General features: G+C 48.5%; 4 protein-coding genes across 4 annotated transcripts in view; 3 read left to right on the forward strand and 1 right to left on the reverse strand.

Moving 5' to 3' along the window:
• The window catches only part of UREG_02456 (3-isopropylmalate dehydratase), a gene marked incomplete at both ends in the record, with an annotated part of 11,972 nt that extends 6,006 nt beyond the window's left edge, over positions 1-5,966 (reverse strand). Inside the window, 11 exons of the mRNA XM_002542894.1 lie at positions 224-399; positions 424-885; positions 921-1,171; positions 1,272-1,291; positions 1,914-4,024; positions 4,077-4,151; positions 4,212-4,243; positions 4,298-4,346; positions 4,400-4,501; positions 4,752-5,729; positions 5,772-5,966. Of these exons, the coding sequence (XP_002542940.1) occupies positions 224-399; positions 424-885; positions 921-1,171; positions 1,272-1,291; positions 1,914-4,024; positions 4,077-4,151; positions 4,212-4,243; positions 4,298-4,346; positions 4,400-4,501; positions 4,752-5,729; positions 5,772-5,966 (4,451 nt within the window). The remainder of the gene's footprint in view (positions 1-223; positions 400-423; positions 886-920; positions 1,172-1,271; positions 1,292-1,913; positions 4,025-4,076; positions 4,152-4,211; positions 4,244-4,297; positions 4,347-4,399; positions 4,502-4,751; positions 5,730-5,771) is intronic.
• A 1,286-nt stretch (positions 5,967-7,252) lies between these two features.
• UREG_02457 (uncharacterized protein) lies at positions 7,253-8,580 on the forward strand (the record flags this gene model as incomplete). Its single annotated transcript, XM_002542895.1, has 3 exons — positions 7,253-7,435; positions 7,508-8,354; positions 8,441-8,580. 3 exons carry the CDS (start codon positions 7,253-7,255, stop codon positions 8,578-8,580), a joined length of 1,170 nt encoding a protein of 389 aa, XP_002542941.1.
• A 1,585-nt stretch (positions 8,581-10,165) lies between these two features.
• On the forward strand, positions 10,166-11,483 carry UREG_02458 (cytochrome c peroxidase; the record flags this gene model as incomplete). The annotated part of the gene is made up of 4 exons (XM_002542896.1): positions 10,166-10,540; positions 10,608-10,764; positions 10,791-11,194; positions 11,253-11,483. 4 exons carry the CDS (start codon positions 10,166-10,168, stop codon positions 11,481-11,483), a joined length of 1,167 nt encoding a protein of 388 aa, XP_002542942.1.
• A 731-nt stretch (positions 11,484-12,214) lies between these two features.
• UREG_02459 (uncharacterized protein) lies at positions 12,215-12,826 on the forward strand (the record flags this gene model as incomplete). The annotated part of the gene is made up of 1 exon (XM_002542897.1): positions 12,215-12,826. The coding sequence occupies one exon, from the start codon at positions 12,215-12,217 to the stop codon at positions 12,824-12,826; it is 612 nt and encodes a 203-aa protein (XP_002542943.1).
• Between the last annotated feature and the right edge of the window lie 391 nt (positions 12,827-13,217).

Genomic DNA, 13,217 nt, shown 5'->3' on the forward strand with positions numbered 1-13,217 from the left:
TCGTCCCAAAACCTTGGATAGTCACAAGTCTCGTTGTAATGGTTTCCCGGGTGGAAATCGACATATCTCCTATCCGATTTCCAAGTAACTTTATGTTCCGTGATTTGAAAAGGGGTAGTAGTGTTTAAATAGCCTTGGAACCCAAGAAGGTCTCCGAGTCTGATATTGAGTTAATTCCCAGCTCCAAAACCAACTGTAAAACGGTCTCAGGGAAAGTACATACGTTGCAATGGTATTGTCCATAATAATATACATGCCTCGCTTATGTATTTCAGTGATGGCATATCGCCATGTTTCCATATTGCCAAAGTGGCGGTCAAGGAGCGTCGTATCGAGGGTCGAATATCCGTCAGCTCCCCATGGTTCGTTGATCAAGATTGTCCCAGCGATGTATATTCCCTAGCGGGTAAAATGTTAGTGCACTGGCGAGAATATACGAATCCCGACGGCAAGCCTTGCCTTGATTCCCATGCCTTGAAGGTAATCCAACGAGTCAACCAGGCCCAGAGCGTCTCCGCCATGCCGCATTTGGTTTGAGTTAACATCCCGCTCAAATGTGGTGCCGTTGACATTGTCGTTGTTCGGGTCACCGTTCACAAATCTGTCCACGAAAAGAGTGTAGAACGGGAATCTCCAATTTTCAGGTGAAGGGAAATATTTGTGGTCTGGCCACTTCCCCGAGTATTCAGCAGGGCTAGCGGCGTTCTTGTTCTCGTTGAGGTTGTATCCGACCTCGTTGGGGTCATAAGGCCAGCATGTCGCGGGAGCAGCCCATGTTATAACCAAGACTGTTGCTAATATCCACCGCACCACAGGAAGGCTTGCTGGGTGCATGTAGTCGATATTGTGGATAAGGCTTGAACCCCGACGGGGCTTCATTCTAAACTGTAGTGATACGGATGGCTAGACGGCAAGCATACATCCGGGGGCCCGTAGTCACATATTTGCTGAATTTGACACAGTAGCTGAGAAAAGCCCCAAGCACCAGCAGTAGACACCATCGGGAAGGTCAGCACAGAAGGAAAGTTCAAGTGGAAGTGGCAGCGATGGCGAAGGGTAAAGCCAGCTGCCCCAGACAGCACTTCCCTCAGCAAGAAGTACATATTGAACCCAGCAGACACTCTAGCTCTGCACATAGGAAGGAATGTCATCTCTCGTTTGTCGTTGAGAACTTGACCACCAAGTAGTTAGTTAACTAACTAGTAGTTAATGTTTGTTTTGTTTGTCTCCCATTTGCTCATCCAGCATCCTACTGGTCTCATAATACTCACTCTGGACGCTTGAAATACTACTACACACAACATCAGCTTCAGGTTGTTTGGTTCACAGTATTAATCTTGAAGTCTTCCAAGCGTCCACTGTGATCATTGACATAACTAATAGGTAATCTTGGCCTTTTCACCCTCAACCTGAGCTTTTTCCCAATGGTCTTCGTTCCGAGACATATCCCATTAGAATACCGGAGTATTGAAGGCCGATCTCTTGGAACTGTATGCGGCGATTTTAGAGTGAAATGTGACAGTGTGAAGCGCTTCCAGGTCATGGGTAGCACACCTAGGCCCCCTCCGGACTTCAGAGCTCTCGCAACGGTCGAGAGATCTCTCTGCGTCGAACACCCTGGGGGCGTCTCTGGCAGAATAGGATGTTATTTCAATATGTGTAAGTCCCGTGGGGCAGTAACCAGTTGAGGTCTGCTGCCGACTCATGCGGAGAATGGCATAGAGGTACACAGGATTAAAAGGAAAACAAGGCTAGTTTATATTCACATTATAAACATATTTCACGTGAATTGAAGATATCGCTGATATCAAAAATAACCCGAGCGCTATGTTATCAGTCAAGAGGAATCAAGCATAAAAATCGGAGCCGTCAATAGAAGAAGAGAAGAAAGGAGAAACATGTGCACTTTTCACCATTCGAGAGGCTCTCCCTTCACTTCTCCTCGATTCGTCTTTGGAACGGGGGCTGCCTCAACCATGACTGGGCCATTCCGTTTGCCGTTTCTCCGCTTCAAGTATCCGCTCCCATCGAGCCAAGGCGTTTCCAGCGTACGGTGTGTCTCAAACTTCTTGATTTGCTCTTCCATCTGCATGGTAAGCCCGATATCATCCAAGCCGTTCACAAGGCAGTGTTTCCTAAATTCCTCCACGTCAAAGTCTGCAAGTTTGTTGCCCGCGGCATCATTGATGCGTTGGTTAACCAAATCTACCTCGATTTCGTTGCCACTTTCCGCCTCCGTAGTGATCTTCTTTATCGTTGCGGCATCTGGTATTATGATGGGAAGCATACCGTTCTTGAACGTGTTGTTGAAGAAGATATCGGCGTACGACGGTGCAATGATACACTTGATACCAAAATCGAGGAGCGCCCATGGAGCATGTTCTCGAGAGCTTCCGCAACCAAAGTTTTCTCCGCTCACAAGAATCTTGCTCCTACGGTATGGTTCCTTGTTGAGAACAAAATTTGGGTTTTCGCTACCGTCCTCATTATATCGAAGGGCGTGAAAGAGTGCACTGCCGAGCCCCGTACGCTTGATAGTCTTGAGGAACTGTTTCGGGATGATAGCGTCGGTATCTACGTTCGCACGGTCAAGGTGTGCCGCAATACCCTTGAGTGTAGTGAACTTGGGGAGACCAACAGAAGATTTGGCGGCAGAAGTGTTGGCATGAGGTTCGTTATCCTTAGGGCAATCGAGAATACGGTCAAGGTCATCTTCAGTTTCAATGTCGTCTACTTCCGGCTGAACTTCAATTTTGGGCGAGCCTTGTTTGACGGCAGGGCTTGCGTGCGCGTAGTCTCTAACATCAGCAAGCTTTCCAACGATGGCAGCAGCGGCAGCCATTGCCGGTGACATGAGATGCGTCCGCCCTCCTGCTCCTTGTCGGCCTTCGAAGTTTCTGTTCGAAGTACTGGCGCATCGCTCTCGCGGGGAGAGAATATCCGGATTCATGCCCAAGCACATCGAGCAGCCGGCTTCTCTCCACTCAAATCCAGCATCAAGAAAAATCTTATCCAATCCCTCGCTTTCTGCTCTCTCTTTGACTAAGCCAGATCCCGGAACAATCATGGCCCTCTTCACGTTGGGTGCTACTCGTCTGCCCTCAACAATGCGGGCAGCAGCGCGTAAATCCTCAAGCCGGGAATTCGTGCAAGAACCGATAAAGACCTTGTCGATTGGGATATCCTGCATGCGCGTTCCGGCAGTAAGACCCATGTATTCAAGAGCCCTTCGAGCGCTTGCTTTCTTGGTTTCGTCATCAAAATCGTCTGGTCCGGGGACAACGCCAGTGATGGGCACGACGTCCTGGGGAGACGTGCCCCACGAAACTGTGGGGATGATCTCTTTGGCATCGATGAAAACTTCCTTATCATATGTAGCGCCTTCGTCGGATCTTAAACTTGACCAATACTTGACCGCCTTTTTCCATTCTGCGCTGTCATACTTGGGCGCAAGAGGCTTCCCCTTCAAGTACTCAAAAGTGATTTCGTCAGGCGCGATCATACCAGCTCTGGCGCCAGCCTCAATAGACATGTTGCAAATAGACATTCTTGCCTCTATACTGAGTTTTCTGATAGCGGAGCCGCAAAATTCAATGACACAGCCTGTGCCTCCTGCGGTTCCAATTACGCCAATAACGTGGAGCACAATATCTTTACTCGTAACCCCTGGTGGGAGATCTCCCTCGACTTGCACGCGCATGTTTTTGCTCCGCTTGGTGATCAGGGTCTGCGTCGCAAGCACATGTTCGACTTCGCTGGTTCCGATACCGAACGCTAAAGCTCCGAACGCTCCATGGGTTGAGGTGTGGCTGTCTCCGCAGACAACTGTTGTACCTGGCAGAGTAAACCCTTGTTCCGGGCCAATGACGTGAACTATTCCCTGTCTCTTGTCTCCAAGCCCAAAGTATGTAAGACCGAAATCCTTCACGTTTTCTTCGAGGGTCATGCATTGTAAACGAGAGTCGGCTTCCTGAACGAATTCGGAGACGTTTTTGAAGGTTTTCCGTGATGTAGTGGGAATATTCTACCAACTCGTTAGCCATGGAAGAAGAAAGGGGCTCAGGAACAACGCGTACATGATCCACTGTAACTAAAGTACAGTCAGGCCTTCGCACTGGACGCCCGGCATTCTTCAATCCTTCAAATGCTTGCTGCGGGTACCGTTAGCATATGGTCCTGGGCTTAAGGAACAGGGATTAAAAGGAACTCACTGGTGATGTCACTTCATGTACGAGATGTCTATCTGCGGGCGCATTAGCATAGAAAGAGAGACATCACAAAGCACGAGCTTCCATACCGATATAGAGCAAAATTGTGCCATCTTCCTGCTCGTTGACAATATGGTCCTGGAAAACCTTGTCATACAAGGTCTTTGGTTTCCTTTCTGCCGAAGGCATACTGTATTCTTTCTAATGCTCTGGATATCAACTATAGGATCAAGGAATTCCGGAGCACCGAAGAAATGTCGAAATGTCAAAAGTGTGGAATGACTCTGAGCAAGCTGTAGAGGAACTCAAGTCAGTGATATAGCTCTTCGATTCCAACGAGGGGCGGCCCGAAATCGGGGGTCATCGCAAAGTAGCGAGTTCTGATTGGTTGCCAGCGGGTATCAGCGGCGAAACCGGGAGGCCGAGTTTCGGAGGCGAGTTTGACCAGCAACGCCGAGTGCGGAGAGAGCTTGTGCGGCCGACAGAATGGAAGAGATCGATATCATACATATTCTATTCACGACATGTGCCCCAAATCTATACTGGATTTGATCCAAATCCACGGTTATCCTCCCTGAACACCCATAACGCAAGCTTATGTCTGGCCAGCAAACCAATGAACCCGCAGAAGAATTGGATCCCGACTACGTGCACCGCGAGTTTATCCTCCCGTAAAGGCCCAAACCAGATAAGCCAAAGGTTCAGCAGGGTTAAATTAGTCGATTCGACAATCTCCCCTTGTTCGTTTTTCTTAATCAGTACTAGATGGAGCTGATTTAGAATCTCAAGGGCGATCGCGATTGGCCTTTTCGGTGGTCGCGGCCACTGAGCGACAGATGGTTCCAGGAGCCCCGTTCGAGCGTTGAATCGCGGCAGTCGGTGTCTCGGACATGGCATCAAGTGAAAAAGCTGTGGCGTGGAATAAAGGAAATTGAAAATCTGCGGAACGAAGAGAAGCAGCAGAGTTTTGCTGAAATGTCCTAGGATTCCCACCACGGCAAACACCATTCCCGCAAAATAACAATAGGTGTCTCCCACGAACACTTTTGCAGGATACCAATTGTGCCACCATAACGCTAGTGAGACAGCGATAAATGGAAGTAAGAGATAGATCGAGAACAAGTGCGAATCCGTGGCCGGGTGAGGATATGGGGTGATTGGAGCCAAATACATTGCGTCGTTGACGATTAAGAGAATCGCGATGGCGATTGATTGCGATACCTCGATTCCATTAATGCCTGCAAGCATGTTAATGCTATTAGGACAGAAGATTGCCACGGCCGCCATATACACGTAATACAGCCAGCCCAAATCAATCATCGATCCTAGATATCTCTGTAGGGCAACAGGGACGACCACTTGGGTGACTCCGAAGTCCACAAAGTATACAATAAGCATCGGTATAGCGGCAAATGCTGGTATCAGCACTTTATGTCGCCATCGAATATCGAGGAGATCGTCCCCTATGCCTAGGATAACGATGGATTGCAATGACAGTAGCCCCGATAAGTAAGATGCAAGCTGTCGCATCAAAACTAACCCAATCAGTCAAATAGGCCTCACCAACCATTTCTGGGGCCACTTCACCTTATTGTGAGGGAAACGATGCAGGAATCGCCCAGTCTCTACATGCGCAACGGGCAAGACAACATCGCGATTACCGCCTCCAGACGTTGCGGCAACGATATCTTTATAAAAAGGGAATGGAATAAAGACAATAATTGCCAGTATATACACAATTGCACAAATAGCACCCATGGTTTCTGGTCTAAAAGCAGCCCAGATTAGCAAGGCTACCATAACCCTAATACAACACTGACATACATTTCAATCTGTCTCAGTTTGGACATATCCTTCCCTTTCAAACCAGCCTTCATGAATACAGCACCTAGCCATCGTATCAAGCTGAATGCCACAACAAAAGCTATGCCGCTCAGAGCTAGTGATGCTATCAACGGTTCCCCATCGCCTTGGAATGTATTCACAATAACCCCGAAGCATGCTACAAGAGCTGTAAGGAGGCTCCATGTTTCTGTCCGGGTGAGAGTGGTTATCATGTCGAAATACACCACCAAATCACATAGTCAAATCCCTCAAACCTTTAAGAAAAGGAGAAAAAGAAAGCTGTCAGTTTCTGTTGTGCTAAAGTTCAGGATGTTGCAAGCTGTTCTCAGCTAATTTTAGGTTATTATTGCCATGGTTCACCGCCTATCTTGATATTTAGCAAGCTTGGATAGACATTCTTAATCATTTCTTTTCTCTTTTCTAAAGCTGCTCTCTTGTAACAAGTTGAAGCATGCTCCAATGCAAGCCCAACCCATTCCAGACCTGCTGCTCTTTCCCTATCTTAGATCTCCTATGTCAGATCTCTTACAATACTTGGCAAGCCGTTGGCGCATTCCAGCAGCAATACTATTATTCATAGTAACTAACCAAGAGAGCTCAAAGTTTCTTGATCAACACACTCTCAGTATTCTCAAATGCCCTTCAGCTAGTTAACTAGTTAATCGCCTGATTGGTAACATTTATCAACTTCAATGACCTTTGAACACCACGTCCACCAACTGGACAGCATGATGCAATCAATGCAAGGTACCCTGTACTGGGTTCTATCAACTAACTGACCAGCTAAAACCGGCAAATACATCGCAGACGACATGGCGGTCGAGATGGGGACTGAGCCACGATCGAGGGTGCCCATATCACTTTCATGGTAGGCAGAGTGCGCCTTGCGGGCAGCAACAGAAGCCGTTTTCGTTTGATCAGGCCAAGTTCAAAAAGGTCAAGAGAACAGTAATGGGTTTAACTTGTAGAAGGCAGAAAATATTAGAAATGCAAAAATCCAATCCCAAGGACTATTTCAAAGTTCTCCGTCACTTTGTTCCAGTCCCTCAGGGGCGGAAAGTGATATTGTTTATGTGAGCTATTTGATTGGCTGCTTCCCCACCACCTCCCCCAGAGCTGTGTTGGAAGCTCAAGCTCTCTACTCCGTAGAAGTAATCGATCAAGGGAACAGAACGATAGCTCTGCGAGCATGACTGGAAATGCCAGCTTTTACAGAATTCGAAATCGGTCATCGCGACCAGGTCAACGTGATTAAATTCAACTGGTACGGCAATCGCATTCTCACGGCCTCGTCAGATCATCGGGTCAAGGTCTGGGACCAGAATGAAACCGGCTGGGAACTTACAGACACATGGCGCGCCCATGATGCTGAAATATATGATGTTAGTTGACTGGCAAGTTGATATCTCCGGTGGCTGTGATATGCGTATTAACACCCATTTTCTCACCAACAGGCAGCGTGGAATGGCCCATTTACCGGTCAACATATCGGAACTGTGGGCAACGACATGAAATTCAAGCTTTGGCAGGAAGATCTCACCCAGGCTCCAAACTCCGGGCGTCGCTTTCGAAATATCTTCCGCCTCACTTCTCCCGTGCGCACTCCCTACGTTTCCATGGACTTCCGCAACCTTGACCTCGACTCCTGGCTTGCAGTGATTACCCGAGATGGTCTCCTCACAATCTTAGAACCAGTTGGAGAGGATAATTTGGCGGAATGGCAGCAAATTGATCAATTCCGTGTCTGCACCGAGCCTCAGCGCGGTGAGGAAACTAGCTTCAAGGTCCAATTTCACCATGACCCGAGTGATATGACACATCTTGTGCTGCCATCATGGGATAGCAAGAGCCTGTCTCTGGTAGTCGCAGCTATGAATACGGTGAAAATCTACAGGATGGGAGCCGATCGGCAGTTTTATCATGCTATTGAGCTTGTTGGGCATCATTGCCTGGTGCGTGATGTTTCATGGGCGCACGGTTCTGTGCGGGGATACGACCTCATTGCAAGCGGTTCAAGAGACGGCACCATTAAGATTTTTGAGCTTTACACATCTGTGGCGAACAATAATGTTACGAATGGGCATACTGAGTCCGAAAAGCCAGCCAATACGCAGCGCCCATCGTCAACCCGTGCGACAGTTAGCCAGTCAGGTATCGGATCCGCCCTCGCTCATCGATCGCCCGGCCCTGCCGCAGACAAACAACGTGGAGGTAAAAGCGCATTTAGGCATACCTTCAAGGAAGTAGCTTCTTTCGACAGCAAACACCTGTGTTTGTGGCTCCTTGAATTCTCTCACGCAGGTATGGGTTCCCCGTGCGTTCTTCGCATCACCAATTCCACATATTTCCAGGGATTGAACATGTGAATCGATTGACAAATACTGTAGGTGACTGTCTAATGTCCTCCGGAGACGATGGGACAGCTCGGTTCTGGAAACGTTCCGTATCTGGAAAGTGGCTTGAGTTTGCAGAAACCGACATCACTGAAGAGTATGGACACATCTCGGCCATCTTCCACCGTGTTTAAATACTGACAATGTCGACAGATGATTGAACGGGAGGGGGCATATTTAGTTTGGCGCCAGGTTGCATCTAGGAGTTGGAATCGGCGTTTTGCTCTTGGGTTCCCGTATTTGCGACCGTGGAGTGAGAGCATAATGGTCTTTTTCGTACTGTACTTTTAATGATGATACCCTCCGAAACTAGTGAACCATTTTGCCACTTCATTCAGTTCTTTTTTATGTAGCTAATAAGGCCGGATGATGTAGGATAGACTTCAATATCCGTACCTGCATGAGGACCCGCGAGCGTCTCGAAGGCCTGGAGTAGGTTCCTACATTCGGCCTAGTGGATCCGAATAGCTACTTATCAATACTACGAAATCATCCAACAGATGGCTGGAAGGATATGTTTGGACAGCAGGTGACTCCCACGACCACTGAAAGTCGGTGCAAAGAAGCCTTATAAAATGTCCATGAAGCCGAGAGAGTATAGGAAGTACACCACTCTCGGCCCGTCAGTCTAGTACGCCAATATGACCTGGCCATCCTATGGGGATAGAGGAGATTGGAGGTTGATTATGCGTTCAGAGGTTTTTTTTAGAAAGTGTGAGGAAAGAAAAAAAAAGAAGAAGAAACAACTTCGATGAAGTCGAGAGATTTTTGTTGTTCGCAAGCTTAAAATGCACGTGATCCTCGGGTTTTGAACGGACCGAGTCCATCATTTTAAGGTTAGCGCATCTTCACAAAAGGAAAATTTCTTCGCGCCATCCATCTTCTGTTGCCATCACAATAACCAGCAACAACCTCGAACCACTCAGCTCGATACTGCGTGGCAGTTTGCAGTTGATCCAATTCTGCTGCGTGATAGATAATGACAACACCAAATCCTCTCCCTTGACGAGTACTGCTCTCAGTTGCCCTTTCGACAGTTTCCTGTCGAGTCGGCCATCCTCGGTCTGACAACACCCCCCGAGCGGCAGAGCGCTGATATCATTCGAGAACCTCCAGGCGAAATGTACAACGCCGGACTCAGAACCCACAACATTGCCAGCATCTTGTGCTTCTTCAATGGCCACTGATGCATACTTCGTTTATCAAGTAGTGGGAGATCAAATCTATAACAGTTTTTTAGCAGGAACTGTCGTCTTCTCCACCCTGCTGCTTATATCTTGTTTTGCAGTTAGGACTAAATCAAGGACGGACATTTAGATATCTTATTAGAGACAAATATCAATAATACTCCGTAGTTCCATGAGAATCTCCAGTCAGTCAATCCCTCCAGGCGGGCGGCGTTCTGGGCAAATCCCGGAGTTAGGAAGGCTTGGCAAGAGGGATGCTTAGCTAAGCTCGCGGCTTCCTTCCGTTTTGGGTGGTGGTCAAGCGTTTCACCCTGGACCCCTGATTGGCTGGTCGGGCACGGGAGAAGCTCTCGGTGGACCAACCAGAAGTCGCCCGAGCCACAGTTTCGGTCCTTCAAACCCCCATTGATCACAAATCTTCCATCAGCATCCAGTCCATTCTGATCTCCAATCCGTCCAAACTCCTCATTTCTCAAGTCATCGACGAATCCGGACAAAGTTGCTCTTTATTTCATCGACGTCAGCACACAACATGGCTGCCGCAGCACGCACCCTCACGAGAGCTTTTGCTCGAGCTACCCCCGCGACCTCTTCCGCAAAGTCCTCGGTAACACGTAGCTCTCTCCGCTTCACCACTCCCGCCTACGCTTTCCGCGCGTCTTCGCGTCGAGGATACTCTTCCGGCGCTGAAGGCAAGAAGTCGCCGTCCGGGCTCCTTTGGTCTCTCGCTGCTGTTGCTGCTGGTGGTGCTGGTGCTTTCTACTATTTGGGCGGTAACCAGCTGTCCAACTCGGCAAAGCCGACCGTTATCACCGACCCAACCAAGGAGGACTTCCAGAAAGTTTATGACGAAATCGCACGTCTTCTCATTGAGAAGGATGACTATGATGATGGAAGCTATGGACCGGTAAGTCATTGCATAGCTTCCACTTTCTTGGATCCGAGTCATGAGGCTAAGACCAAAATGATATCAGGTGCTTGTTCGTTTGGCGTGGCATGCTAGCGGTACCTACGACAAGGAAACCGGGACTGGAGGAAGCAACGGCGCTACCATGCGTTTCGCTCCCGAGTCGGATCACGGAGCCAATGCTGGCTTGAAGGCCGCGAGAGATTTCCTTGAGCCTGTTAAACGTGAGTTTAAATCCGAGCTCAACCAGGGACATTTGCGGTTGCATTTACTAATAGTCGCAATTTCCCCTCTTTAGAGAAATTCCCCTGGATTACCTATTCCGATCTGTGGACGCTTGCTGGTGCCTGTGCCATTCAAGAGCTTGGTGGACCTACCATCCCATGGCGCCCCGGCCGTAAGGATTCCGATATGTCTGCCTGCACGCCCGATGGCCGCCTTCCCGACGCGTCCAAGGACCAGAAGCACATCAGAGCCATTTTCGGCCGCATGGGTTTCGATGATCGCGAGATGGTCGCACTTTCTGGCGCTCACGCTCTTGGACGTGCCCACTCTGACCGATCTGGATATGACGGACCCTGGGACTTCAGCCCTACGGTTTTCACCAATGACTTCTTCAAGCTCCTTCTTGATGAGAAGTGGGTTCAGAGAAAGGTATACTCTCGTCCACCTTCGCTGGCGAAGTTGAAACTGCGACTAACCTAGTGAATAGTGGAACGGCCCCAAGCAGTTCACCGACAACAGCACCAAGACCTTGATGATGCTGCCAACCGATATGGCTTTGGTGAAGGACAAAGAATTCAAGAAGCACGTTGAACGATACGCCAAGGACAGCGATGTCTTCTTCAAGGAGTTCTCGGAAGTGTTTGTCAAGCTTCTCGAGCTTGGCGTGCCTTTCGCCTCCAAGGCTGAAGACCGCTATGTTTTCAAGGCCAGCGAATAGATGGAATAGTTGATCGCGACCATGTTTTGTACTTTTGATCGAATATGCTGTTTAACCCGCCTTAGCCCTCTATTAATTTGTACGTTAGTGAGAAAATTTTGCAGTTATTTTAGGTCGTCTCTCTTACTGTCGCCCTAGATAGTTTGTCTTTGAACGTTATAGATCTCTCCACTCCTGTTCCTCTTGATTCTTCGAGTGAAGCGATTCTGGGGTAGAGGCCTCGCGACTCTGTGTTCTGGTTCTGCATTTCTCTTGTTGAAGACAAGCTAGATAGAGCAATGAGGATTTATCACAGTTTGTGGCAAGACAAAAGGACACGAAGGGACATATCACGTCTTTATATAGCAGGGAGGATTTGCGCTCGGATTTCAATTTTTAATGCGGCATTTTATCCGGATTCAGAACAAACACTTCCCGCACCTCTATCCGTCAAAAGCAGGACGACATAATACCCATTTACAACAAAACGCGCCAACGCATGTAAACCGCGGCCAGATCAGCGAGGCCTGGAGGTGGAAACATAACGATTACTTCTAAACAAACCTGCCTTGGTAATCTAGTTACTTTCATGTACAGAGCATACCCGTTGGCAGTCTGCTTAGTCATTGGTTCCCACAAACTCCGCCACGACATTTTGTTACTCCTGCAGCAATATAAGGGATTTTTAAGAATGCGTGGGCACTTACATGACAAGTCGCTAGAGCCTCCTTCATGAAGCAAAACGTCCGCCAATGGGAGAATCCACATTCCATGCGACGCATTATGATATCCTCGAACTACCGTATCCTCCAACCCTCGTGCAAAAAGCCGAGTTGAAAGGTGCTTACCACCGTGCTTTATTGAAGCACCATCCGGACAAATCTAGCTCTTCGACTCCCTCACGAGATACTACGCCTTTACAAATCACCGCTTCTCGTCCGGGAGCCTCCCAGGCCTTCACGGTCGATCAAATTACCGCAGCGTATAAAGTGCTGTCTGATCCGCGCGCAAGAATCGAATATGACCGCTCGCTGGTATGCCTCTCCAGCGCTGATGGCGGGGGCGCCAAGCACTCCGGAAAGAAAGAAGGCCAGCCATTTCACACTGGTTTAGAGGTGTTTGATTTGGATGATATGCAGGCGGGACAGGAGCCAGATGGTGCTGAGTTTTGGTATCAGGGCTGTAGGTGCGGAGACCAAAAGGGCTTTCTGGTTTCTGAGGGAGATCTGGAGAACGAATTGGAGAGAGGGGAGATAATGGTTGGGTGTCAGGGATGTAGCCTGTGGGCTAAGATTCTGTTCGCGGTTGATGAAGGCGGGCAAGAGGTCAATCAAGTCGAGGATGGGGTGGATGGAAACTCCTGAGAAGCTTAAGAGGCGGTATCCAGATTCTACGTTTGATTCGGGGAATTCCTCGAGACACGGTTAGTTGCTTTTGGAAATGGCCTTTTGATCAAAGGCACCGCGTTCACATCACGATTTTGAGGCGGATTTCCAAAGGCGCACATGGCTGAATATAAATATATGTACCTTCAAGGTGTTTCACTCTTCGGAAACCACTGGATTGAACAGATCGGAGACTCGAGCATCACGAATCTCCGTTCCCGCCACGCTAGATTGGCCAATCATCATGGTTGGAAAGTTGAGATACATTTGCTTACTCCGGATATAGGATTGAGAGAAAGCACAATCCTAAACAGTGTCTGATGGTTCCCTACTAAAATATATGTCTTTAACGAGAGAGCATTCTCAAATC

The sequence above is a fragment of the Uncinocarpus reesii genome, genomic scaffold (genome assembly GCF_000003515.1).
Source record: "Uncinocarpus reesii 1704 scaffold_1 genomic scaffold, whole genome shotgun sequence".
NCBI lineage: Eukaryota > Fungi > Ascomycota > Eurotiomycetes > Onygenales > Onygenaceae > Uncinocarpus > Uncinocarpus reesii.